The sequence below is a fragment of the Cannabis sativa genome, chromosome 8 (genome assembly GCF_029168945.1).
Source record: "Cannabis sativa cultivar Pink pepper isolate KNU-18-1 chromosome 8, ASM2916894v1, whole genome shotgun sequence".
In the NCBI taxonomy this organism is placed as follows: Eukaryota; Viridiplantae; Streptophyta; class Magnoliopsida; order Rosales; family Cannabaceae; genus Cannabis; species Cannabis sativa.
In genome coordinates this window covers 49,961,424-49,986,958 of record NC_083608.1, presented here as the reverse complement: position 1 = coordinate 49,986,958, position 25,535 = coordinate 49,961,424, and the positions used below count along the sequence as shown (strand labels likewise).

The window sequence follows — 25,535 nt, the reverse complement described above, 5'->3', positions numbered from 1 at the left end:
ATATTATATTATATCAATGTATCATTTCAGCCATAACCACCAATACGTACCCAAAAATATTTAAACTTTCTTCACTTTAATCCATATTATACATATATGGTCATTGATGTTAGTTAAGTACCATATTTCTGATCTGGGAATTCATTGTTTTGTATTGAAATCCAAAAAAAGATGAAGTTTGAGAAAGAATTTGCATCTCAAATGGTACCAGAATGGCAGGAGGCATATACGGACTACAAGTTTCTGAAAGAAGTCCTCAAACAGATTTTGAGGTTTAGACAAAGAACCTCAACAGTTGTAACTGCAACAACTCCTGAAGGTAGTTTGAGTAGAAATGTTTCTCTATACAGAGAATTTAGTGGTCTCACAAACAGGTACAGGAGCAATACATTGAAGTTAGATGAAGATCAGGTGATTTTAGTGAACCCAGTTCATCAACAACATCAACAACAACAACAAGGGTCTGAGTCTGAGTTTGAGGAGTTGGAGTTGGAGTATCAGACCATGTTTATGATGTCAACAGATGATGGGGGAGAGTATGAGGTTGTGTTCTTTAAGAGGCTTGATGATGAGTTTAATAAAGTTGTCAACTTTTATAGGAAAAAGGTTAAACAAGTTTTGGAAGAGGCTGATGAGTTAACTAGACAGATGAATGTTTTGATTGCTTTAAGGATTAAGGTAGAGAATCCTGTGTTTAGATTTGGTGAAGATGATGTAATAAATATTGCTTCAAAAGGGGTTTCTTTGTCTGATCATCCTCAACCTTTAAATGACCAAAAACCAGGTAACAATCACAAATGCCCACTTTTTTTATTGTTCTTGTGAGTGTTTTGTAAAAATATTCTGTATGAAAAATTTTATTAGCAAAATAATCATGTATGGTCGCGGTTTGGAACCATAGATTTACACTGTGTAATGGTTGAGTAAATTGAGTAAGTTTTACTATTTCACATTGTTAGTTTGACAAATTTAACTCGGTAATTTTGACATGACATTTCCTTTTGAATTGAAGAACGACAGCATATGGATGCTATTCAAGAAGTTGAAAGGAGTTGTGAAGAAGAAGATGAAGAAGAAGAAGGTAGAATAAGCAATGAGTCAAAAGGAAGCAGTGGATCAAAAGAGAGTAATGAGAAAAAGGAGCATAAGAAAGGTGTAAAGGGATTTAGACCAGCTTCATTAGATGTTTTGGATAATGTAAAGATCAATGTTGCACCTGAAACTCCAATCTCTACTTTGAGAGGAATCCTCATGACTTCAACCTCTGACTTCTCATTCAGCAGAGAAGAGCTAAAAAAATCAGAAGAGTTGATGAAACAGGCCTTTACAGAGTTCTATCAAAAGCTTAGACTGTTGAAAAGCTACTGGTAAGTATATTGGCTTTCTCTTATTTATGCAGAATGAAAATTAGTATAACATGTTGTGTGGTGTAGTAGTAGGGATGTCTTATTTAAGAGTTCAAATCCCAATTTTTTTTCAGCAAAAAAAAAATAAACAAAATTAGTATAAAGTTAAGTCTTTTGTTTTGAAATGTTTTGACAAACTATGTTTCTGTGATGAATGTGACAGTTTGATGAATCAATTGGCATTCTCAAAGATCATGAAGAAATATGACAAGGTCACTAGTCAAACTTCACTTATAATTTATCATTATAGTATGGAATAAGAACTAAGTTGTGAACTAAAACTGTGTTAAAATGCAGATAAGTACAAGGAGTGCAGCAAAGGCTTATCTAGAAATGGTGGATGAGTCTTATCTGGGCAGATCTGATGAAGTTAGTTCTTGTTCTTTGTTATATAACTTACCTTACAAAACATACTTAATCTCTCTTAAACTTAGCCTTTCAGTCCATATCTGTTGCACACACAGGTTAGTAAGCTAATGGAAAGAGTGGAAGTCACCTTCATAAAACACTTTGCAAATGGAAACCAAGCAAAAGGAATGAACACATTGAGGCCAAAGACAAAAAGAGAAAGGCGCAGGACTACATTTTTATTGGGTAAGTAAGATTGATGAAAATATCTTGTTTTCTATTAGTGTCTGAGCTTGTCAAGCAAATGCAGGCTTTCTCTCTGGTTGCTCAGTTGCTCTTGTGGTGACCATCATTGTGCTTGTACAAATAAGAAATCTTAGAAAAAGTGAATACAGTGGTCAATATATGGACAATATATTTCCTCTTTATAGGTAAGTTCTAAAAATAATGAATGAACTCTTATTCATAGTCCTACAATTGCATAATGTTGAGTCTGTTTTTGCAGCTTGTTCGGATTCATAGTCCTACATATGCTTATGTTCTCAGCAAACATATACTTTTGGAGGAAATACCAAATCAATTATCCATTAATATTTGGTTTGAAACAAGGAACAGATCTTGGCTACAGACAAGTGTTTCTTCTCAGTGCAGGTCTTTCTGTACTCTCTTTAGGTGCTGTCATATCAAATTTGGATATGAAAATAGACCCGAGAACACGAAGCTTCGATTTGTTGCCTGAATTAGTCCCCGTGGGACTCGTCGTTGTGAGTATTTGCACAAAACTCATTCAACATATTAAAAATCTTTTGTTATGTTCACTACTAAAATTCAAAATCTTTGCAGGCTCTGCTTGTGATGTTAGTCTTGCCTTTCAACATACTATACCGGTCTACTCGCTATTTCCTTATTGTATCTGCTTTTCATTGTCTCTTTGCTCCACTCTACAAGGTAATAATGGGACTAAAATCTTCAAATTAGCAGATAAAATTTAGGGCTCGTTTGGTAGACCGATAAGAGTTATATTGTATGACATAATAAACCTGGACGTGGATCCAGCCGTTCGAGGCAGGGTCGGGATTGGGGTCAAATTTATGAAAAAGATAGTATAATTTTAAACAACATACTAATACAAGTCAATATCAAACATAATCTTGTACTAAATAATACTAATACTATACAATACAATGCATTACAACATAATGTACCAAACGAGCCCTTAGTGTATTCTTAAAGCAGGATATACATATTAAAAACTCTTTTGTGTATCGTTTGTAGGTTAGTCTTGCAGATTTTTTCTTGGCAGATCAGCTTACAAGCCAGGTTCAAGCCTTCAGAAGTTTAGAATTCTATGTCTGCTATTACTTCTGGGGTGATTTCGTAAAAAGAGAACACAAGTGTCTTGACAATGATGTGTATAAAGCTTTCAATCTTGTTGTAGCTATTATTCCATACTGGTTTCGTCTTCTTCAGGTATTCTAATGTCAACCCAAGTTGTTGTTGCTTTTTCTTTTTTTTCTGAGTAAGATCATTTTTAAGACACTAAATTTTAGAGGTGGCAATATGTGTTCGTACGTACTCGTGTCGTGTCGAGACTTAGGTATTACAAGCAAATACTAAATCCAAATTCGACTCATTTATTAATCGTGCCATAAACTAAAACTAAAACCCAGTCCATTTATATAAAGAATCATGCTTAATTTTGGTTAACTTGTCAACTCATTAACATGTTTACAATATTGTTATGACACATTTTTGTGCAATTTAACATGTTTATGTCTTATTTATCTAAAAAATATAATTTACATGTAATAAATATAATAAATTTAAGAGAGTATACTCTTACATGAGTCATTATCGTGTCATTTTTGAATTAAGCATGTTAACTCAAAAATGTCCTGTTTAATAGACGGGTCAGTCGTATCAATCCGAAAATGACCCGAACCTCTTTATTTCGTATGAGTTTCGAGTCGTGTTATCGTGTCTGACCTTAATTACCACCCCTAGTAATTCTTATGCAACCGTTCTATATATTTTGCAGTGCATGCGACGGTTGCTCGAGGAGAAAGACGGAATGCAAGGCTTAAATGGTCTAAAATACTTCTCAACCATAATAGCAGTCTCAATGAGAACACTTTTTGATTCCAAGAAGGGGCTGATGAGATTCTTGACTATATCTAGCTCTGTAATTGCAACAATAGCAAGCACATATTGGGATCTTGTCATCGATTGGGGTCTTCTAAGGCGAGATTCGAAAAACCCCTGGTTGAGGGACAAGCTAATTCTACAACAGAAAAGTATTTACTTTGTGGCCATGGTAAGAAAATAGAATGGAACCTTAAGGTTCTAATAGTATAAAGATTAAGGGCTATTAGCTTCTTTGGTTATGAATATGATCATTCAATCAATTTTGGGTACTTGACAATGTAGGTAGTGAATGTTGTGCTGAGACTTGCTTGGATGCAGACAGTGTTGCAATTTAATGTGGATTCTCTTCATCCAAATGCCTTAATCGCAATCGTTGCCTCGTTAGAAATCATTCGTCGCGGCATTTGGAATTTCTTCAGGTTCTACTATGTTTCATTTTGTCATTAGTATCTTATCTTTAACTTAAGATTATTACTAACAATAATACATTGAAAAATTTATAATAGACCAAAAATTTGAGAAAAGAATTACAAAAATACATAACACATAAAAAATTTCATTTTATGCTTTGAACTCTTTTATTTATCAAAATACTTCTTCACTTAAAATAATAAATTGTTTTTTAGTTGTTTTATAGTTTGTTTATAGTTGTCATGAGGTTATTTTTAGTTTATTTCTAATTGATTTATAGTTGTCATGTTTTAACTCAAAAATTTGGATTAGACTTCTAAGTCACACTCGCTCGCTAGATTGGTGAGAATGAATAAGTTGTTAAGTTATTATAAGAAAGACACAATAAATTTATAGTAGTTCACTTCTTGTATCACGACAGTAATGGAACTATGCTATTTCGAGTTTTTATTTCTCACGAGATGGTATTACAGAAATAGGCTAAGTGTCAGAAACTCTGAATTCTAGAGAGAGAAGCTCTAACTTGTGGATAGTTTTTTAAAAGGAAAAAATGAACTAAGGAAGTTCTCCTTTTATAGGTGAAGGAGGTCCACAAAAATAAAGAAATTAAAAAAATAGATTATATGTTTTTGACCATAGATGATGATCTAACAGTAAAAATTAGCTTCTGGTGGTGATGACTAATTTTTGGAGCCCAGCGAGTCCCGCTCCGAGTAACCCAAAGTTTATTATTGTAACTTTCTTGGCGTGAATTTTGATGTTGATAACTTCAGAATTGTGATTGGGATGTGAGACATGACTTGATAGAGCATTGAAATAGCTTCAAAATGCAAGTTTAATCACATCAATTGGATCAATATTGAGTGAGTTATAACCGTTTTACTAAAGGTAGTTCATGATCCAACACCTAGATTGACATCCTAATGCCCAAGTTGACATCTGACGTCAACCTGGACGCTGAATAAGTGTAAAAACGTCCAAGGCAAGTACTTTAAGATGTCTAAGTGATATTTTGACATCACTTAGTCTGTTTCTGTGCTCTGGCAAAGTTGGTCACTAATTCTTAGAGATGTTGTTCTGTGAAAATGAGAGACTCGAAACTCTTTATTTCCAAGTGAGTTTCCCATGTTGAAAATGAGAAATGTGAAGTTGTGAATTTGACTTCTCTGACATTATAGATCTTAGTTATTGTGAAAAACTAGACGAACGCTTGAAATAGAATCAAAATCGAATAAACAGAACTTAGCGCACTAGACCATTTGTCAACCTCAGCACTGGGTACCCATTCATGAGCTTTCAGAATCTTGTTTTGATACTTCCAAGACTTCTGAACTTGAGGACAAGGTCTCCTACCCCAATTTGACCATTCTGGATTCAATGGTTGCATCAAATTTGGAATTTGAGCAATTGAAGGCAGCGTCCCAGATTGATGGTCAACTTGGGCGTTGGGCCCAACACCAGGTCAACTTGGGGGTTGGGCCCTATTTCTAGGGGCTCAAGTTTGTGGTTTTCTCCCCGAGTTTTCTTGAATCTTCATTATTTTTATACGAAAAAAATGCTCATAACACTTTTTGGTGAACTTGATCGATAACAACCTAGTTATGGCCCTTCAAAAGCTCAATTTCGTCCCCAAAAATAGTTGAATCTCAATCTTTGCTGAAAATAGAGAAGATGGTCAGAAGAGTTCTCGAAAAACATCATTGGAATCAGCTTAGGTTAACAAAATGTCAACCTGCACGTTGGGCTAGGCCTAGGTGTCAACATGGGCGTTGGGCCTTGCTTCTGGCACACAAGAAGTATTGTTTCTTCTCCGAAAAGATCTATTTCCTCATTTTTGATGAAGACAAAGAAGATGCAAAAGTCGAATCGTCGATCTAATACTTGGAAGGCACCTAGATTGATGAATTGTTAACTTGGGCATTGGGTGCTCGGGGCTCGGGGCTAAAAAAATGAACTTACTCTAAATCTGATTTCGATGCCTCAAATATGTCTGTGGTATATCTAGTTGATGTTCCAATACAAGTTTTGACCCATTTGCACTAAGACGGTTCCAAAAACTGAAACTCTAGTTCGGGATGTCAACGTGGGCGTTGGGTGAAACCTTAGGTGCCCAGGTTGGCTTCTGGGCTGCAGATTCGTGTAATTTCAGCTCTCGGGGGTTTGGATTAAGTTGCTCCATGTCTTCATGGTACAAAATACTAAAAGATAGTGAGTTGGATTCAAGTTATTAAAGTCCGAACTTCCATCCCAAAAATCCCGAAGTCAACTTGAGCGCAAGGCTAAGGACTCCTCCCAGGTCGATTGCTATGACTCGGTTCTACTCAACTTTGTGACTTCATCCTTCTTGCCACGTGTTAAATATTGATGTCTACGTTATTAGAGAAGTTTCTGGGTGAATATCGTGCAGTTGATTTCTAATTATTTTTTAAGTTGTTTTCTTACTTTTTATTGAAAAAATAGTATTGTTGTAATTTTAAAACTTTAAAAACGTATTTTTATAAATAAAAACTTTACATAGTAAAATTATAAATAAAATATAAGAAAAATATTTTTCAAAATTTCCTTTAAGACATCTTAGTAGAGATTATATATAAATTGATGTGAAACTAACAAGTATTTGATGATGTTTAACTTTGTTAGGATTGAAAATGAGCACTTGAACAATGTAGGCAAGTACAGAGCATTCAAATCAGTGCCTCTACCTTTCAACTATGATGATGAGAATGATGAGAAAGAAGAGTGAAATAGTGACACAACAAGAATATGTCAAGTCTCAACCAATTTTTTTTTTAATTTTTTTACTAGTGTTTTATGATATAATGTATTTGTACAAAAAAAAAAAAAAAAAAAAAATCAATTAGTTGGGTTTGTAATAGTAATAGTGGCTTGTGGATCCTCCATGGTTCAAGCCCTAAATTTTATTTTTGTATTTTTTTGTTTCCCCTCTTTCGAAAAAAGAAAACATATCCCTCAAATCCCTAAAATCAAAATAGTTACTAGTGTGGTGGAGAGCTTAGTAGCGGTGGTGGTATTTCAGTGGTGGTGATGATTTTTCTAACAAAATAAAAATAAAAATAGGGAAGAGATGGGGCTTAGGGGTTGATGAAGAGAGAGAGGTTGAAGAAGAAGAGAGAAGAAAAAAATAGGGAAAGGGCTTGGAGTGTATATAATGAATTGTATCAATATTGATATATGTCACTTTTTACAGTGCTTTGACACTTTAAGATACGATTAATTATGAGTTTTGATTATCAAATAGAATTAAAGAGGTTAAACAAGTGCACATGCATGAATCTAATTTAATGTCATGTCATCACAACATTGAATTATATAGAAGAGAACTAAACAATGCTAAATAATTGTAAAGAGAAGATGTTATGTTTAATTAATTTGAGTACAAATACCTGTCACGGAGAGTAAACATCTCATCATAAATGTGTGTCACATCTTCATACATTTTCTTCAATTCAACTTCAAGTATCTATTATAATAACATATCACAACACTTGATTATCATTTCAATAATGGAATGGAATTAAATGTAAACTTTGATTGACCAATTCTAATTAAAAAGCTTAAGATTAGAGACTACTCATCACTTAAACTCACAACTCACAACTCAAGACTCCAAGGGCAATAAGTATAGGCCATTATTTTTATTCCATGATGAAGATTTTGATCTAATTATAAGGCCACGTTAATGAGAACCAAGAAAGAAGGAAATAATATCCTATAATGTAATGTAGTCACTCCCACGATATTCACAGTGAATATATATAATAGTATATCAAATTAGGCAGAGAGAGAGTTGGTTGGGCTATAGGGTAAAAATTATTTTTTGGGCTCTTATTTAAAAAAAAAATGGTATTTTTTAAAATCAGCAAAAAAATTATATAATTTTGAAAGGCAAAATTTTTTTTTGGGCCCCTGAACTAGGTGGGTCCTAGGCACAGGCCTAGCCCGCCTATGCCCAGAGCCGCCCCTGTTGCTTACATCAACTTGGCCTTTCTTGGCAACATTGGATTTGGACCAGTCAGTCCATTCAAACTCAATGGTGAGAGTGGCTGGAGGGTTTTTCTCAGGTGCCCAAAACCAAGTTGTATAGTCACCCTTCTCAGGTGCAGTACGAAAGCAAAATCACCCCATTTCACATTGTCCATGTAGTGATAAAGATAATTGTTCCCTTTAGATGAACTTACCTACAATACATATTACAACTTCTTACTCTTCAACCCTTAAATACAAAATTGAAAAACACAAACAAAATTATGTCGAATACTCTAAAGTGTTCTAAGCTAAGCATAAATCAATTTCCACAAAATTAAAATTGACTAAGCATTTAATACACATACTCTAAAGTGTTCTAAGCTAAAGTTTGATTGATTTCTTTTAAACACTTCAACCACACAACCAAATCTATCTTAATTCTCTTGAGTATTCTTGCCGATCTCTTTAAATTTTCACATTGTATTTTACACATTTACTTGTATTACTTTATATTGAGGTGAAATTGATACCAATATTAAAATAACTCAGTTTAAGTAAAATTGTCATTATAAACAATTTGAGTTAGAGCGGGATCAGTCTTAAAGTTTTTTTTGGGCTATAGGAAAAAAATTATTTTTAGACCCTTATTTAAAAAAACTATGATAGGATCCTTATTTAGAAAAAATATAATATTTTTTAAAATAAGTAAAAAAAAAAAAGTGTAATTTAAAAGGAAAATTTTCTATTTTGGGTCTCTGGGCTAGGTGGGCCCTAGGCATAGGCCTCGCCTGCCTATGCCTAGGACCGGGCCTGAGTTAGAGGTTGATAGTCTTTGTGTGAAAAATTATGGAAAACTTACAAAAATACTAGAATTTGGGTTAACTATTACAAAAATACTGTCACACGGAAATCTTTTTAAAAATACTGTGTTTTTATAAAACACCAGTAAAACACAAAGCAGAACAATTCAAAACAACAATAGGACACCTAAAAAATACCAGTAAAATACTAGTGAAAACTTAACACAGCATACTGCAGTATGAAACTTATAAAAAAAATACAGTAAAAAAGTAAAAAATATCGCTTGGCAGTATTTTTGTAAAAAAATGGCAAAAGTTAGTATACCATATAAATTTCCCAAAATTATTGTAAGAGATTTAGGAAGAACCTTAGTAAAAATTCTCTAATTGAAAAATTACTTAAACCTATTAATTTGACTCGATAATTAAAATTAAACATAAGTTCATTAGTTCTTGAAAAAAAAAAAAAACTTAGGTAGCCTAATTCTATCTATTATAATTCACCTTATATTTTGGAAAACATAATTAATATTCTAGTGCCATCAATTCTATATATGATGACAAAACTTGAAGTTAACATTGACATTGGTTGACCAATGACTTTAAGAAATATTTTCAAAAAATTATAATCTCAAAATTCACAAGACTAACTTTACATTTTATAATTAATTTGCTTCTATTTAATTTTTCCTTTGTCATCATACGATTTCCATAATAAAAAGCCACTATTTGGAGGTAAACTATTAACCGTTGGCAAGTCATTAAAAACTTCATTTTCAATATATATTTAAATTGTATGAAAAATGATTTTGAAATATTTTTAATTGGGTTAGGTGAAATGTAAATATGTATATTTTTTTAATTAGGTGAAATGTTATTTAGGAATAAGGAAATGGCATATTCGAATAAATGTGATGATGATTATACCAAAGCTTCTTTTTTCCTACTTTTGTTTGAAACTTTCATTGTTTCAAACTACCAATTGTTTGTATGTATGTATATATAGACTTTTCCTTACTATCTTTCTATAAATAGAGAACTTAATTAAAATAAATAAGTTTTTTTATTTATTTATTATAAGAAGATTTTCACATATTGACAGCTCTCTCTCGCCGAGATTTTAGCTGCAATTTGTTTCCAAATTTCTTATTCTATCTAATTTCTTATATAGTGATTAGTGGAATGATTTTGACCCTTCATATTAAATATTTATTCAATGAGTTGTTGAAAAATGATTTAATTAAATCTACAAATAAATACGAAAAAATTATATTGTATATCTACTTTACTTTATGTAACGTCACCACTTCAAGATTTCATTGGGCTCTTACACTCGCGAAATAATAGTTCTTATACACGAGTACGTCACTCTGGCTCATGGAATGACGACTGACCCTACAAACCAACACAAGTATTTCCAGCGTATTTTATCCTCACTCGCACGCTTATTGAGAAAATTTCTCAGGAGGTAACCCATCCTAAAATGATTTCAGGTCAAGCACGCTTAACTGTGGAGTTCTTTCGTAGTGAGCTACCGAAAAATAAAATACACATAAGCCCATGTCATCATTTAATAATATATTGTTTATAAATAATTTGACAAGAACAATACAACTATAGCTAGATTGACCTCGTACGTGTTTAGACTATGAAGATTAATTAGATTAGTAACAAGTTGTCCTACCTAGCTCATCAACATATTGCTTTATGTTAGAATGTGGAAGTTTGGCGTGGAGAAACTATGTTGAGGGTTGGTAAAATGTACATGGTTTTATCTTAAAACTAAAAAAATAAAATGTAAGGGAGTCACACTGGTAGCCCTCTCTTCTTTCTTTTCATTAAAAAAAAAAAAAAGAAGTTAAGTTTAAGACAAGATGCATAGGGTTCAATGAATCAATTTTATTTACTTAAAAGGGACATATTTTTGAGATCTTGATACTAATTAAGCAGGATCATAGCTGATATTTCAAGAAACTCCTTAAGCTTAGAAATTTTGTTGACGTTCATGATGTGATAGTTACTATAGTAGGGTTGGCCCAAGTAATTTGGAGGTCTTGAGCGAAAAATTAAAGTTAAACCTTTAGAATCATGTGTATTGGGACTACAAATTTTGATGAGGCTTTTATTTTTAATTTTGTAAATACATATTTACTGTTATAAATATTTATTATGTATATATTATATAAAAATATTTATTATATTGCATATATAGAAGAATGATAAAAAAAAAATAGGCCTTTTAATATAAGGGACCTCGTGCAATGACCCAACCTAATGCTTAGGCCGGCTCTGGGTGTTGGAATAAAAGGCAAGTTTAAGGTAAAGTATTTTTACCTTTCGCTTATTACTTCTAGTAAAATTAGATATTACCAAAGCTTTTTGGAATAAACTTTGTATCCCCAAGCATTGTTTCATAGCTTGGCAAGCCATTCACAACTATCTCTTGACAAGAGATCATCCTACTGCCCTGTGTGTGAAATTGAGATTAAAACCCATCAAAATCTATTTTTTGATTGCATCTTTACAAAGAAGCTTGTTCAGTAAATTTGAAGTTGGTTTGGTCTCTCTTTTTGGCCTGCCAATTTGGAAGATTGGACAGCTTGGTGTATTTTGCTTCTGACTGATCTTGTTAAGAAAATCATTAATGCTACTATAGCTACTTACTTTGTATTTCGTGTGGTGTAATTGTAATAGATGTGTATTTGATCTAACTTGCAGTGTGGTGAGGATTGAGGAGCATTAATTAATAGTACTAATGTTAAGTTGTCCATTAAAGTTAGAGTTAAAAGCTAGATGCTTATTGTAAGAGAAATGCTAAAGGATACCGTTGGTGTTTAGTACCTTCTTATATGTGAGTATTGCTATTGATCAAATTAAGTATCAAGTCTCATATAATTTAATATAATAATTTTCAAAGAATATCGTTAACCAATTAAAAGGCGACACGTTTAGAATGTGATAAGCACTACTGATGCCTAATAGCAATGCTCTTTATTGTAATTACATTGATAAACTCTTTTTGAGTTTTTGGTGCTTCGTTAGTCGGAATAAAATTTTTCATTTTTGTTCTTCAAAAAGAAATACATAGGATACATCTCAAAGCCAATTAATTATATTATCAATGTGAGATTTTCTAACATTTTTTAATTAATTGATAATGAAAGAAGTAACTCGTGCATCTTATATATGAGACTATGTTATTGTATTATCCCACGTAAAATAAATAGTAAAACGATAAGTGATATATAAGAACATGAATAATTTTATTTTCTCAACATGGTATCTAAGACTCTTTAACACTTAAAATATTTAAGACCTAATATCACATTACAATACATTTAGATAGTATTGAGTAGTATTAGAATTGCTATACGTATAATTAATGTTGTAATTAAGTATTAAGTTTCATATATATAATTTTAAAAAATAATTTTTCAAAAATATCACTAACTAATTTTAAAAGAACACTTATAAATAGTGTTGCATATTATTAATTTTTAATAATAATGCTTTGAGTAGCATTGATACCATTTATCATTTGTCTAGCTATCTACTAACGTGTAAGAAAAAACAACATCAAGTAGCTAGGACTACTAGTACTAGTGAAGTTTGGATGCAACTTTCTCACATACAAAAAGAAATGAATCAAGAAGAAATTAAGTATCACATTAATTAACAATCATTTAATATATATTATTATAGGATAACATATTATATATATAATACAATCTCTATGTTAATTGCTTGGTCTTTAGTCGATAGACCTATTAATAATCTTCCAACTACTCTCAGTCTTTAATTTAAGTATAATAACTAATAATAATATTAACAAGTCGTCCAACATTAAAGAAGGTTGTTATTTTATTTAGTACTTATTTTATGTTTATTACCTCTTCTTTTCCATCTTGATAAATGATAAAGTAAGTGGGTTTTTTCTTATTTTGGCTCAAAGGCCAAAGCATATTGAGTAGTAGCATAGCACTCGAAACACCACAAGTATTATTACATAGGCTAATTAACAAAATTTCTTCTCAACTTTCACATGTACTTATACAGGCCTTATCAACTCAGCTAAGGATATAGCTTTAATACCATGTTGAGAATCATGGGGTTCCATCTCAAAACTAATTAGCAATGAGTGGAGTAGTCCATGTTCTTATATATGGCTCAATACTTTTACATTTTTTTTTAGTGTAACGTAATGGTATTTTATAATCATGTATTAGCTTAATAGCTTAAAGGTCCTGAGTTCGAACCCATGACCTCTCTCTTTTTCCCATCCCTCCCTCACCACTAAACTAGCTTTAGTGGCTTCAATACTTTTACATTTAATCCATTGAGACAATATTTTCCAATATGTACTAAATCATGCCCCTAATTAATCTATGGTAGTAAATAAATGAAGGCGTGTTTTTGGTTTTGATTGTTTGTTTGGGCAACCCAAGAGCACAACTATGATTATATATGAGGGTATGGACCACGTAGTCTAGTAGTACGGCCACAATGCATGTGAATGTGATGTGCAGTGCACCACCCCCACACATATAACTCCAAAATACTTTTTAATTTGGGTCTCAATCAACAACTAATATATTCTTCACAACATCTTCATACTTAATAAATCAAAAACAGATTTACCCATATATCCTTTATATATACTACAAGTTACATGAAAATTTGACCAATTTCTAAAATTAAGATTGGAGAGAGAAGTTGTTCATTAGCTGGTTAAGAGCTTTATTATATTTTTCTCAATCTAAAAAAAAAATTATACATAGTTAAAATGGCCAAATATTACTACTTTACTTAGTGTAATATTAATTTGGTGCATATATCATTATTGTAAACATATTTTGATAGTAATATTTCTTTCTTTTTTTAAGAATATTTTCCCTTAATTTATCACTATTTTTTTGAATACATATATATAGCTAACTATGCATGTGACCTTGTCAAAACTTAAAAATGGAAAGTCTTAATTAAGATGTATATAACTATATATATATTTATATATGTGTCAACTGTCGATTTCGTTTTGATTTTGAGCCCTTCATACATGCAATCATCTTAGTTGTCTAATAACAATCAAATTAAATTAAATAAAATCAAATTGTTCTTCAAAATATGATATGAAATTAGATCTCACTCTCACCACTTATCTGTAATCTCAAAACAACAATATCAAACCAAACCTCTTTTGTTCTTTTGACTTTGTAGTTTTGTTTTTTTTGTTTTTGATAAATTCATTTAAGAATCTGTTGTCTAATATTTAACTGGATACCTCAGACCTCTTTTAATGTCTCTGACCCCAAGATAAAAGAAGAGAAGAACTTTTCTCAATCAAATTAATAACTCTTTTCCTTATATACATATTTTTTATTAAAGTTTTCATTATTCACTACCTTTTTCCTATATATATACATATATATAACATTTCAGCCATAACCATTGATACATACCCAGAAAGATTTAAACTTTCTTCAAGTTAATCCATATTATATATGTATGTTCATTGATGTTAGTTAAGTACCATATTTCTGATCTGGGAATTCATTATTTTGTATTGAAATTCAAAAAAGATGAAGTTTGGGAAAGAGTTTGCATCTCAAATGGTTCCAGAATGGCAGGAAGCATATATGGACTACAAGTTTCTGAAAGAAGTCCTCAAAGAGATTTTGAGGTTTAGACAAAGAACCTCAACAGTGGAAACTGCAACAACTCCTAGAGGTAGTTTGAGTAGAAAGGTTTCTTTATACAGAGCATTTAGTGGTCTTACAAACAGGTACAGGAGCAATACATTGAAATTAGATGAAGATCAGGTGATTTTAGTGAACCCAGTTCATCAACAACATCAACAACAACAACAACAACAACAACAAGGGTCTGAGTCTGAGTTTGAGGAGTTGGAGTTGGAGTATCAGACCATGTTTATGATGTCCACAGATGATGGGGGAGAGTATGAGGTTGTGTTCTTTAAGAGGCTTGATGATGAGTTTAATAAAGTTGTCAACTTTTATAGGAAAAAGGTTAAACAAGTTTTGGAAGAGGCTGATGAGTTAACTAGACAGATGAATGTTTTGATTGCTTTAAGGATTAAGGTAGAGAATCCTGTGTTTAAATTTGGTGAAGATGATGTAATGAATATTGCTTCAAAAGGGGTTTCTTTGTCTGATCATCCTCAACCTTTAAATGACCAAAAACCAGGTAACAGTCACAAATGCCCCCTTTTTTTATTGTTCTTGTGAGTGTGGTTATTTTGTAAACTTTACTATTTCACATTGTTAGTTTGACAAATTTAACTAGGTAATTTTAACATGATATTTCATTTTGAATTGAAGAACGGCAGCATATGGATGCTATTCAAGAAGTTGAAAGGAGTTGTGAAGGATTAATGGATGAAGAAGAAGACGATGAAGAAGAAGGTAGAATAAGCAATGAGTCAAAAGGAAGCAGTGGATCAAAAGAGAGTAATGAGAAAAAGGAGCATAAGAAAGGTGTAAAGGGATTTAGACCAGCTTCATTAGATGTTTTGCATAATGTAAAGATCAATGTTGCACCTGAAACTCCAATCTCTACTTTGAGAGGAATCCTCATGACTTCAACCTCTGACTTCTCATTCAGCAAAGAAGAGCTAAAAAAATCAGAAGAGTTGATGAAACAGGCCTTTATAGAGTTCTATCAAAAGCTTAAACTGTTGAAAAGCTACTGGTAGGTATAAATTGGTTTTCTCTTAATTATGCAGAATGAAAATTAGTATAGCGTGTTGTGTGGTGTAGTAGCAAAGGATGTCTTTGCTGGCATCCTTCCTTGTTTGCGTCAAGAGTTCGAATCCTACCACAACCCTTTATGGGAGGAATTATGCTTGGCTGTTTGGTGGGCTAGCTTTCTGTGGCGATGCCATCCTTAATAGGATGGGAACTCTCGAGGTCCATATCGATGACCCAATCAAGGAAGGATGAGGTATAAGGACCAAATAGCTGACCGAAAGGATGGAGAAAGGATCAGTAGAAAAAAAGAAAAGAGAATTAGTATAAAGTTGTCTTTTGTTTTGAAATGTTTTGACAAACTATGTTTCTGTGATGAATGTGACAGTTTCATGAATCAATTGGCTTTCTCAAAGATCATGAAGAAATATGACAAGGTCAATAGTCAAACTTCACTTATAATTTATCATAAAAACTCTTGTTGTACTTAAGTTGTGTACTAAAACTATGTTAAAATGCAGATAAGTACAAGGAGTGCAGCAAAGGCTTATTTAGAGATGGTGGATGAGTCTTATCTGGGCAGCTCTGATGAAGTTAGTTCTTGTTCTTTGTTATATAACTTACCTTACTAAACATACTTAATCTCTCTTAAACTTAGCCTTGTAGTTCATATCTGTTGCACACACAGGTTAGTAAGCTAATGGAAAGAGTGGAAGCCACCTTCATAAAACACTTTGCGAATGGAAACCGAGCGAAAGGAATGAACACATTGAGGCCAAAGACAAAAAGAGAAAGGCACAGGACTACATTTTTATTGGGTAAGTAGATTAAAGAAAATGTCTTGTTTTGGATTAGTGTCTGAGCTTGTCAAGAATTTTAAAGCTTCTTCTTTATCATCTCAACTGTCTTAAAAATGCAGGCTTTCTCTCTGGTTGCTCAGTTGCTCTTGTGGTGACCATCATTGTGCTTGTACAAATAAGAAATCTTAGAAAAAGTGAATACAGTGGTCAATATATGGACAATATATTTCCTCTTTATAGGTAAGTTCTAAAAATAATGAATGAACTCTTATTCATAGTCCTACAATCGCATAATGTTGAGTATGTTTTTGCAGCTTGTTCGGATTCATAGTCCTACATATGCTTATGTTCTCAGCAAACATATACTTTTGGAGGAAATACCGAGTCAATTATCCATTTATATTCGGTTTGAAACAAGGAACAGATCTTGGCTACAGACAAGTGTTTCTTCTCAGTGCAGGTCTTTCTGTCCTCTCTTTAGGTGCAGTCATCTCAAATTTGGATATGAAAATAGACCCGAAAACACGAAGCTTCGATTTGTTGTCTGAATTAGTCCCAATGGGACTCGTCGTTGTGAGTATTTGCACAAAACTCATTCAACATATTAAAAATCTTTTGTTATGTTCACTACTAAAATCCGAAATCTTTGCAGGCTCTGCTTGTGATGTTAGTCTTGCCTTTCAACATATTATATCGGTCTACTCGCTATTTCCTTATTGTATCTGGTTTTCATTGTCTCTTTGCTCCACTCTACAAGGTAATAATGGGACTAAAATCTTCACATAAGCAGATAAAATTTAGTGTAATCTTGAAGCAGAAAATTCATATTAAAAGTTCTTTTTTGAATCGTTTGTAGGTTAGTCTTCCGGATTTTTTCTTGGCAGATCAGCTTACAAGCCAGGTTCAAGCCTTCAGAAGTTTAGTATTCTATGTCTGCTATTACTTCTGGGGTGATTTCACTAAAAGACAACACAAGTGTCTTGGCAATGATGTGTATAAAGCTTTCAATCTTGTTGTAGCTATTATTCCATACTGGTTTCGTCTTCTTCAGGTATTCTAATGTCATCCCAAGTTTTTTTTTTTTTTGAGTAAGATCATCTTTAAGACAGGATTTCTTTAAGGGTGGCAATTTGTGTTCATAAATCGTGTCGAGACTTAGGTATTACAAGAAAATATCAAATTCAAATTTAACTCAAAAACCCAACCCGTTTAACTTGACCTGACCTGTTTATATAAAAATGATGCTTAATTTTGGTTATCAACTCATTAACATGTTCATAATAAATTTAACATGTTCACAATCTTGTTATGACACATTTTTGAGCAATTTAACTTGTTTCTGTCTTATTTAACTAAAAAATATAACTTACATGTCGTAAATACAATAAATTTAAGAGTGTATACTTACATAGGTCATTATCTTGTTATTTTTGAGTTAAGCATGTCAACCCGAAAATAACCCGTTTAATAAACAGGTTAGCCATATCAACTCAAAAATGATCCAAACCCGTTTATTCCGTGGGTGTTTCGAGTTGTGTTATCGTGTCTAACCTAGATTGCCACCCCTAGTAATTCTTATGCAATCAGTCTATATTTTTTGCAGTGCATTCGACGGTTGCTCGAGGAGAAAGACGGAATGCAAGGCTTAAATGGCCTCAAATACTTCTCAACCATAATAGCAGTCTCAATGAGAATACTTTTTGATTCCAAAAAGGATCCTTTGATTAAATTCCTGGTTATATCTAGCTCTCTGATTGCAACAATAGCAGGCACATATTGGGATCTTGTCATCGATTGGGGTCTTCTAAGGCGAGATTCGAAAAACCCCTGGTTGAGGGACAAGCTAATTCTACAACAGAAGAGTGTCTACTTCGTGGCCATGGTAAGAAAATGGAATGAAACCTTAAGATTCTAATAGTATAAAGATGAAAGGGCTCTTAGCTTCTTTGGTTATGAATGATCATTCATTCAATTTTCGGGTACTTGACAATGCAGGTAGTGAATGTTGCGCTGAGACTTGCTTGGTTGCAGACAGTGTTGCAATTTCAAATTGCTTCTCTTCATCCAAAGGCCTTAATCGCAATCGTTGCCTCGTTAGAAATCATTCGCCGTGGCATTTGGAATTTCTTCAGGTTCAACTAATCTTCATTTTGCCATTAGTATCTTTAACATAAGATTATTACTAACAAGTATTTGATGATGTTTAACTTTGTCAGGATTGAGAATGAGCACTTGAACAATGTAGGCAAGTATAGAGCATTCAAATCAGTGCCTCTACCTTTCAACTATGATGATGAGAATGATGAGAAAGAAGAGTGAAATAGTACCTTTACAACAGATGATCATGATGTCAAGTCTCAACCTTTTTTTTTACAAGTGTTTTAGGATTAGAATCTATTTGTACAAAAAAAATCAATTAGTTTGGTTTGTGAATAGTGGCTTGTGGATCATCCATTGTTCAAAACCCTGATTTTTTTTATTGTTTACCCTCTTTTTGGAAAAAAGAAAGAAAAACTACACATACAAGAAATTTCTATAGAAAAAGAAAATATATGCTATACTTTGGGAAGGTTGATGCCTAAAAAAAAGTTATTTAAGGCATAAATACTTAAATATTTTTGGATTAAATATCTAATGTTACTTTCTAACGTTATTACTAATCGGTTATTTTCTTAAAATTAACTAAGGTGACACGAGTTAGCATATTCCAACATCATATTTATCGTAACAAATATGCTCTTTAAACTTTTAAGGTCATTAAAAGTTCTTTCTGATGTATTGAGATTGTTGAATTTAAAGAGATTGTTGTCTAATTTCATTTAATTTTGTTAATATGGTGATTATCCGTGTACTAAATCGTGCCTCTCAAACTTTAATATTTATAAAATCATGTCCCAAACTTTGATATTAATAAAATCATGTCCCGTAAACTTTGATATGTACCAAATTGTGCTCCTAAATTTTCATCCACGACTTTCTTTAGTAAAATTAGATAAAAATTTTAAATCTAACAATCTCAATAGTTCGAGAGACAATTTTAACGACTAGAAAAATTCAAAGAACATGATTTAGTTTAGTACATGTCAAAATTCAAGAGGTAAAAATTCCCATTCCTTAACCATTTTTCTCTGCCTTTCTTCCCGGCTGCCCAAACTAGCACACAAAAACTGAGCAATCTTGTAAGTTGTAGCTTTTGATTTGTTTAAATTTGAACAGACCAATGTTGCAGCGATTTCGGTATATGAACTTCAGAAATTTGAGCATGGTAGAAAGAATTGTTCATGTAAACTTTGATATATTTAAAACATAATTTGCAGCAATTATTTAATTAACAAAATGTTCTAGTTTCTATCAAAATGTTCCAAAATAAAAGACAAAATCAGAAATAACAATCTTATTATCCATGTAAACAAACATCACAAATATACAAATCCGTGTGTTTTAAGGAACCAAGATAAACAAACATGGAAATGTTGTAAAAGAGAAACTCCCACTGTAGTTAGTTTACTTTGTACACAAAGAGCACCACTTATTAAAGGGTTCATTTTAATGGTACAGGAGCTGTAAAGAACAGAGCCCCTGTTATTCAACTCCAACCTGCTAGAAGAAATTGAAATCAAATACAAAACAGCAACCAATCGATGAAAAAAAATGCAGTCAGAGTCATACAGAGCGGGAACTCTCTTGCTCAGTCTTCTTCACCGTTCTGAGAAGTGTTGGGAGTACTTGAAGCGGAGTTTTCAGATGTTACAGCCCCACTTCCCTCGTCTTCCTGGCTCCTAAACACAGATGAAAACGACAATGGATTGTAAGTAGAGCTTGCTTTTTGAAGACCTCGTATAGCTCTCATAGCAGCGATTGTGCTTCGATATAAGTACACTGTGTCTTCCCCGAGATTTGATGGTGTCTCGGTTATATTTGCATGGTTGTTCAATTGCTGGTTTGTCTTGTCTTGCAAGGGTGGGGTTGACTCAATGATTTCAGCTTCCAGCGGGAAGAGAAGCTCGAGATTTGCCTCACATTCACGGACTAGCCTTGTGAGAGGCTCGGTAGAGAAGGATGGTTGGCGAAGGGCCAGTTGCGTGAAGGGTAAACGCAACAGTCCCCCAGTTCGTTTATCATACTTCTTCAGAATTTTAACAAGTCCTATTAAAAACATAAAAGGAATGTAATTTCAGAACTTAACTACAAATTTCGTCTAAGCAATCTAACAATGAAATGAAGAACCTGTACCTGTATGATACAGGATTGCTACAATTTTAGAAGCACCATCTCCCTATGTAATGTGACAAAAGCTCTTACCAAAATTATTAGTTAGATGAGGAAGAAAAGAAGTGACGAAATCGTTTGTGTACCTGCAAAGTTTAGGGAGCTATAATTTTTGAGAAGGACCATCTCTCCATGAATGGCAACAAAGTCCCTTCGAATGTCCATAATTTCTTCACTGAACTCGCTTTCTGATGTAAAGGCTCTACCATTGTTGCTCTTCTCCTTTACTCGTTCGATTCGTTCTTTCAGCTCCTGTAACATTAGCATGAATGATAAGATTGTAAAGACCAGACAATGATTCTAAAAACAAATATTGGGTTTCTAAATTAGTTGCAAAATTGATAATACCATTTGAAACAGGCCATAACACTGACAGCATGAGAGTCAATTATTGAAAGAGAAAACATAACATGATTGAAATTTGAGCATTTGATTCAAAGGCAAACTTAATTACAATGCTGTAATGGAATCTATAATAGAAACCATGGCTACAAGTTTAAACATCTTCCAATCTGAATCACCTGATTTCTATCTCTGAAAAATTCAATTGACAATTGAATTTATTCACATCTGAAACAACCCTTTTCATAATTATTCTATCAATAAGACTAATTCTGTTAACCATTCTCAATTGGGAATAAAGTTTTCACTTTTCATAATTATACAAACCTAACTAAGCTATTAAAAGAAACACAAAAGAACCAAAATTTTCTATTAAATCCATCGAATTATATAATTATCCTAAATTTCTCATACCCAATTCAAAAAAAGGCAAGTAAAATTGTTCTCACCTGAAAACGAATAACGAATTCTTCCTCTTTATCAACATAGAAATCGTTGAACTTGTCGAGTTCTTCATTGAGAATTCTAATGAACCAATCTTGTAGTTCAGCCAAAGGAGGGTTGCCCTGATCTTCAAAGCCTTCTAGAGCCGCCGGAGCAACAGCCTCGAAGGGTTGATGTTGATCAGATGGGTTTGTGGGAAAGGTCTTGAGGAACTTCTTGAGAGGTTTGTAGCAGAGAAACTTGTCCCTCCATTCCGGGAGGGTATCTTCTAGATGGGTTGTGAACTCTTTCCCGAACTTCATTGAAACCAAAGAAAGAAAGAGCTAAGAGGTATGAGCTATGGCTTTGGCTGTTTTTGGTTGGAGAAAAATTAGCATATTGAATAGAGATTAGAGAGATATTTTTGTGAAGGAAAAGAATGAAAGAGAATCGACATGAGAATATATTTGAGTTGGACGATTGTGATTTGTGAATACGAATTCTTTTTAAAATGTATTGTTTCTTAATATTTTTATCGGAATTATATTAATATTGATATAATTAAATATCGAGTTTTATATATTAAAAAATATCACTAACTAATTATAAAGAATTAGTTATAAAAAGTATTGGGTGCTCACAAGTTCTAAATATTAATAATAAAAGTAATTTGTGATTTAAACTCTTAAATTTAATTCTCCATTGCACATACACGGTAGACATGTGGTTATTAACTTCACACTTAACGGTAAAAGTTTTAGAAATATAACTTAGATATTATTACCGTTAAAAATTAAATTTAAGTATTTATTTGCAATTAGAAGTTAAATTTAAGTAATTATATCACAAATTACTCTAATATTAATTAATTAAAAATTTTTAGTCAACCTTTGTGCTTAAAAATATATGGTAGAATTTTTTTTATAATTATATTTGTTATAATTATAATATTAGTTTTGAAAAATTTCGAATAGTTATAGTACCGAAATCAAAAATTATGTTTTAAGTATTGTAAACTATTTAGAATTTTTTTAAAAATTTACAAGAATACTATTGTAACTATAACATATAAGAGAAAAAAATCCACGTGTAATGTAAAAATTAATTAAAAAATAATAATTAACACTCATCATATATATATATATATCTAATAAAAAAATAAAAGAAAAGTTTTATTATATTTATTAATAATAAGATAAAACACAATTATTTTGTTATATGTGTGGATTTGGAAGTTTTATTCGTCTTTCATGTATGACTTTATATATATAGATCTCGATGCTCATGCTATGAATATGCCATTATATGCTTTTATCAAATATGTATGAATCATTTATTTATTTCTATAATAATAGTAATTATTATTATTATTATTTTTATTATTCGTAGTGTGACTTTTTTTTTTTTGGTATAATTTTGAGAATTTAAATCACTTCGAATGTAAGTATTTTATCACTATAAATCAATCAATTTTTATAGTTACTGTTTTCTTTTATTTTATAGGAAATGTGATTATGTTTTTATCATACTATTTTGTAATTTGGTACTATGGATTATAATTTAAATTCATAAAATAGTTTCAAAAAAATAGCATAATGGCACAGCTACAAGAGTTATATATTATACTATACAAATACAATAATGTATAAAATGATTAAAATAAATAAATGGTGGTATATACTTTATACTCAGGTATAAACTACGTCACTCACTATTCATATTCTAATTTTATTTTACAATAATTTCTGTCATAATATGTACTGACATAATGTTATTATATAGTTTTTTAATAAAGTGTACATACATGTATTATTTCTTAAAATATAAAAATAAAAATAAAGTATATGAATTAGTTGTACTTGGGTATATTTTATTATTTTTATTTTAATTTATTATTATCTTTTGTCTTTTGAAGTATAATTTGATCAAAGTTTTGTAGTATTATCCTAATTAATATTGTTATTTCAATATTAATTGTTATTAGTATTTGATTTGTCTTTTGACTTTGATGTATGGCAGGGTTCTTTCAACCGGTTTGGAGACTTTAGACAAAAAATTAAAATTTAATTTTTTATTTTAATAAAATTATTAATCAATAATTTATAAATTTAATTTTTTTAAAAGAAAATCATATAACATTAATTTTAGAATAAATAATAATTTTAGAGTCATCACAAGTTTTTATTATTAAGTTTTTGGAAATGCATGCTTAGTGTTACGAACAGTGTATACATTATAAAAAAAATTATTATATTATTATACATAAGGATGATTAAAAAAAATAAGTTTTTTAATATAAGGAGTCTTAATGGTTCAAACTGTCTAACTCTTTTATGCGAGTCATAGAAAAAAAAATGGGGTCTTTTTAATATTATACCAAAAACTGATTTTATTTATAAAAATACCTTCAACAAATTTTTTTGCGCATATACCGATGTGCCATGTCAGCATAAGTACCGAAATTCAAAATTATTACTGAAAATAGGAAAACCTTGAAAATTCTCGCTTCCAGAATTTTCAGTGTTTTGCAAGTTTTAAAAAAAGCAACGTTTTAGTTGCTTTTGATGTAAATAATATATCAATTAGTTACTTTTTATTATAAAAAAATTATATGAAATAATTTTTTTCTTATACACATTTTTAGTTGCTTATTTTAATCGGATAACCTTAAAACTATGATTTTTTTTTTTTTTAAATTTTTAGACTATATTATATGTTATTTTATTATTTAAGATACCTTGAGGTTACTTTTTTTTTAGCAATTTTAAACCATATTTTGAGTTGTGGGAAAGATATATTATTTTTGATATAAAAAAAAAAGATGAACAAGATAAAAGTAACCTTTCTCTTTCTTTTATAAATTATTAACAAGTAACTAAATATTATATTTGAACAAAATAAGTATACCATCTAATTTTATGGGTTGCTACAATAAATATTATAATATATGTTTCCCATATATTAAATTATGTGGTTGATAAAACTTTTAAAATAATAAAGAAAACGAAATAAAGAAAATGAAAAAAGAATATGCGTCCTTTATTCACATAAAAAAAGCAATTGATTGTATATCAATTAGAATATATAAAAAGAAAAACAAAACATGCAATTCATTATATATCAACTAAGAGAGAATAAAATGTAAAAGAAAACATCTCGTCAACTTTAAATTTCGGTAGACGTGTTTATCGGTATTTGAAACAATAAATTAGTCTAAGACAATTTTATAAATAATTTAAAGATGACGTTGATTTGTGCAATTATTTCAAAAAAAATTGGACTCTCATTTAAAAAAGAGATGTGGTATTTTTAGAATTAGTAAAAAAATATCTTAAGGATAAAAAAAAAAAAAATTAGACTTCTAAACTAGGTGAGCTCTAGACACAGACCTAACTTATCTATGCTCTTTGTTAGCGTCCAATTCAACATTCTTATTAGATCCTATATTTAAACTTTGTACTCAAGCAACTTGAAAATTTTTCTTAAACGACGACTAAAATAACTCTCTTATAGTGAAATTATTCTCATAAAACTAACTTTGTTTACTTTTCAATCTCAACCAATCAACTTTGTAGTAAAAGGAACACTTTAATAGGTTATTAAAGTTGTCACATTCTCATGAAAGGGTCATTAGTAGCATTATATGAATTTGAGGTACATACAATATTGATTCCTTTGGATGGAAAAACCCAGATTGCAACGAATATTTAATATTCACTATTCTCAGCCAATAATTTAACAATAACAACTAACAACCAACTCTTTTTTCTTTTCAACTAAAGGAATATATTGTGAACACTTTTTAAGATATTCCCATGGTATAAACTTCTCTATCCAACAAAGAAAGAATAAAGCTTTTTGACAAAACCAATCCTTATTGGATGGAATAAATTCTAATCA

At 31.2% G+C, this 25,535-nt stretch overlaps 2 protein-coding genes across 5 annotated transcripts; one reads left to right on the top strand and one right to left on the bottom strand.

Annotated features, from left to right (window-relative positions):
- The first annotated feature begins 25 nt into the window (after positions 1 to 25).
- LOC115699756 (phosphate transporter PHO1 homolog 9) lies at positions 26 to 19,214 on the top strand. Of its 4 annotated transcripts, none has more exons than XM_030627298.2 (12): positions 26 to 784; positions 1,013 to 1,367; positions 1,570 to 1,618; positions 1,704 to 1,775; positions 1,871 to 2,000; positions 2,065 to 2,185; positions 2,260 to 2,518; positions 2,598 to 2,702; positions 3,030 to 3,224; positions 3,793 to 4,068; positions 4,182 to 4,318; positions 6,951 to 7,551. In XM_030627298.2, the coding sequence occupies exons 1-12, from the start codon at positions 172 to 174 to the stop codon at positions 7,051 to 7,053; spliced, it is 2,415 nt and encodes an 804-aa protein (XP_030483158.2). In that variant the 5' UTR covers positions 26 to 171; the 3' UTR covers positions 7,054 to 7,551. The 4 variants fall into 4 exon arrangements, with proteins under 4 accessions (XP_030483158.2, XP_060958213.1, XP_030483156.2 ...); XM_061102230.1 differs by lacking the exons at positions 1,013 to 1,367; positions 1,570 to 1,618; positions 1,704 to 1,775; ... (6 more) ...; positions 4,182 to 4,318; positions 6,951 to 7,551 and adding exons at positions 15,436 to 15,805; positions 16,190 to 16,238; positions 16,323 to 16,394; ... (6 more) ...; positions 18,597 to 18,733; positions 18,818 to 19,214 and having other exon boundaries at positions 45 to 784; XM_030627296.2 differs by lacking the exons at positions 26 to 784; positions 1,013 to 1,367; positions 1,570 to 1,618; ... (7 more) ...; positions 4,182 to 4,318; positions 6,951 to 7,551 and adding exons at positions 14,147 to 15,301; positions 15,436 to 15,805; positions 16,190 to 16,238; ... (7 more) ...; positions 18,597 to 18,733; positions 18,818 to 19,214.
- A 754-nt stretch (positions 19,215 to 19,968) lies between these two features.
- On the bottom strand, positions 19,969 to 22,132 carry LOC115700481 (SPX domain-containing protein 4). Its single transcript, XM_030628023.2, has 3 exons — positions 21,662 to 22,132; positions 20,957 to 21,122; positions 19,969 to 20,747 (listed from the first exon to the last, which is right to left on the bottom strand). Exons 1-3 carry the CDS (start codon positions 21,956 to 21,958, stop codon positions 20,290 to 20,292), a joined length of 921 nt encoding a protein of 306 aa, XP_030483883.2. The 5' UTR covers positions 21,959 to 22,132; the 3' UTR covers positions 19,969 to 20,289.
- Between the last annotated feature and the right edge of the window lie 3,403 nt (positions 22,133 to 25,535).

Excerpts from the sequence above, each read along its gene's own strand:
- LOC115699756 (XM_030627296.2), top strand. The coding sequence starts at position 14,677 with ATGAAGTTTGGGAAAGAGTTTGCATCTCAAATGGTTCCAGAATGGCAG. Across the intron at positions 15,302-15,435 it reads TTTAAATGACCAAAAACCAG|AACGGCAGCATATGGATGCT; the intron begins GTAACAGTCACA and ends TTTGAATTGAAG. Across the intron at positions 17,359-17,457 it reads TCTTTGCTCCACTCTACAAG|GTTAGTCTTCCGGATTTTTT; the intron begins GTAATAATGGGA and ends AATCGTTTGTAG.
- LOC115700481 (XM_030628023.2), bottom strand. The coding sequence starts at position 21,958 with ATGAAGTTCGGGAAAGAGTTCACAACCCATCTAGAAGATACCCTCCCG. Across the intron at positions 21,123-21,661 it reads AATTCGTTATTCGTTTTCAG|GAGCTGAAAGAACGAATCGA; the intron begins GTGAGAACAATT and ends CTAATGTTACAG. Across the intron at positions 20,748-20,956 it reads TAGCTCCCTAAACTTTGCAG|GACTTGTTAAAATTCTGAAG; the intron begins GTACACAAACGA and ends TGTTTTTAATAG.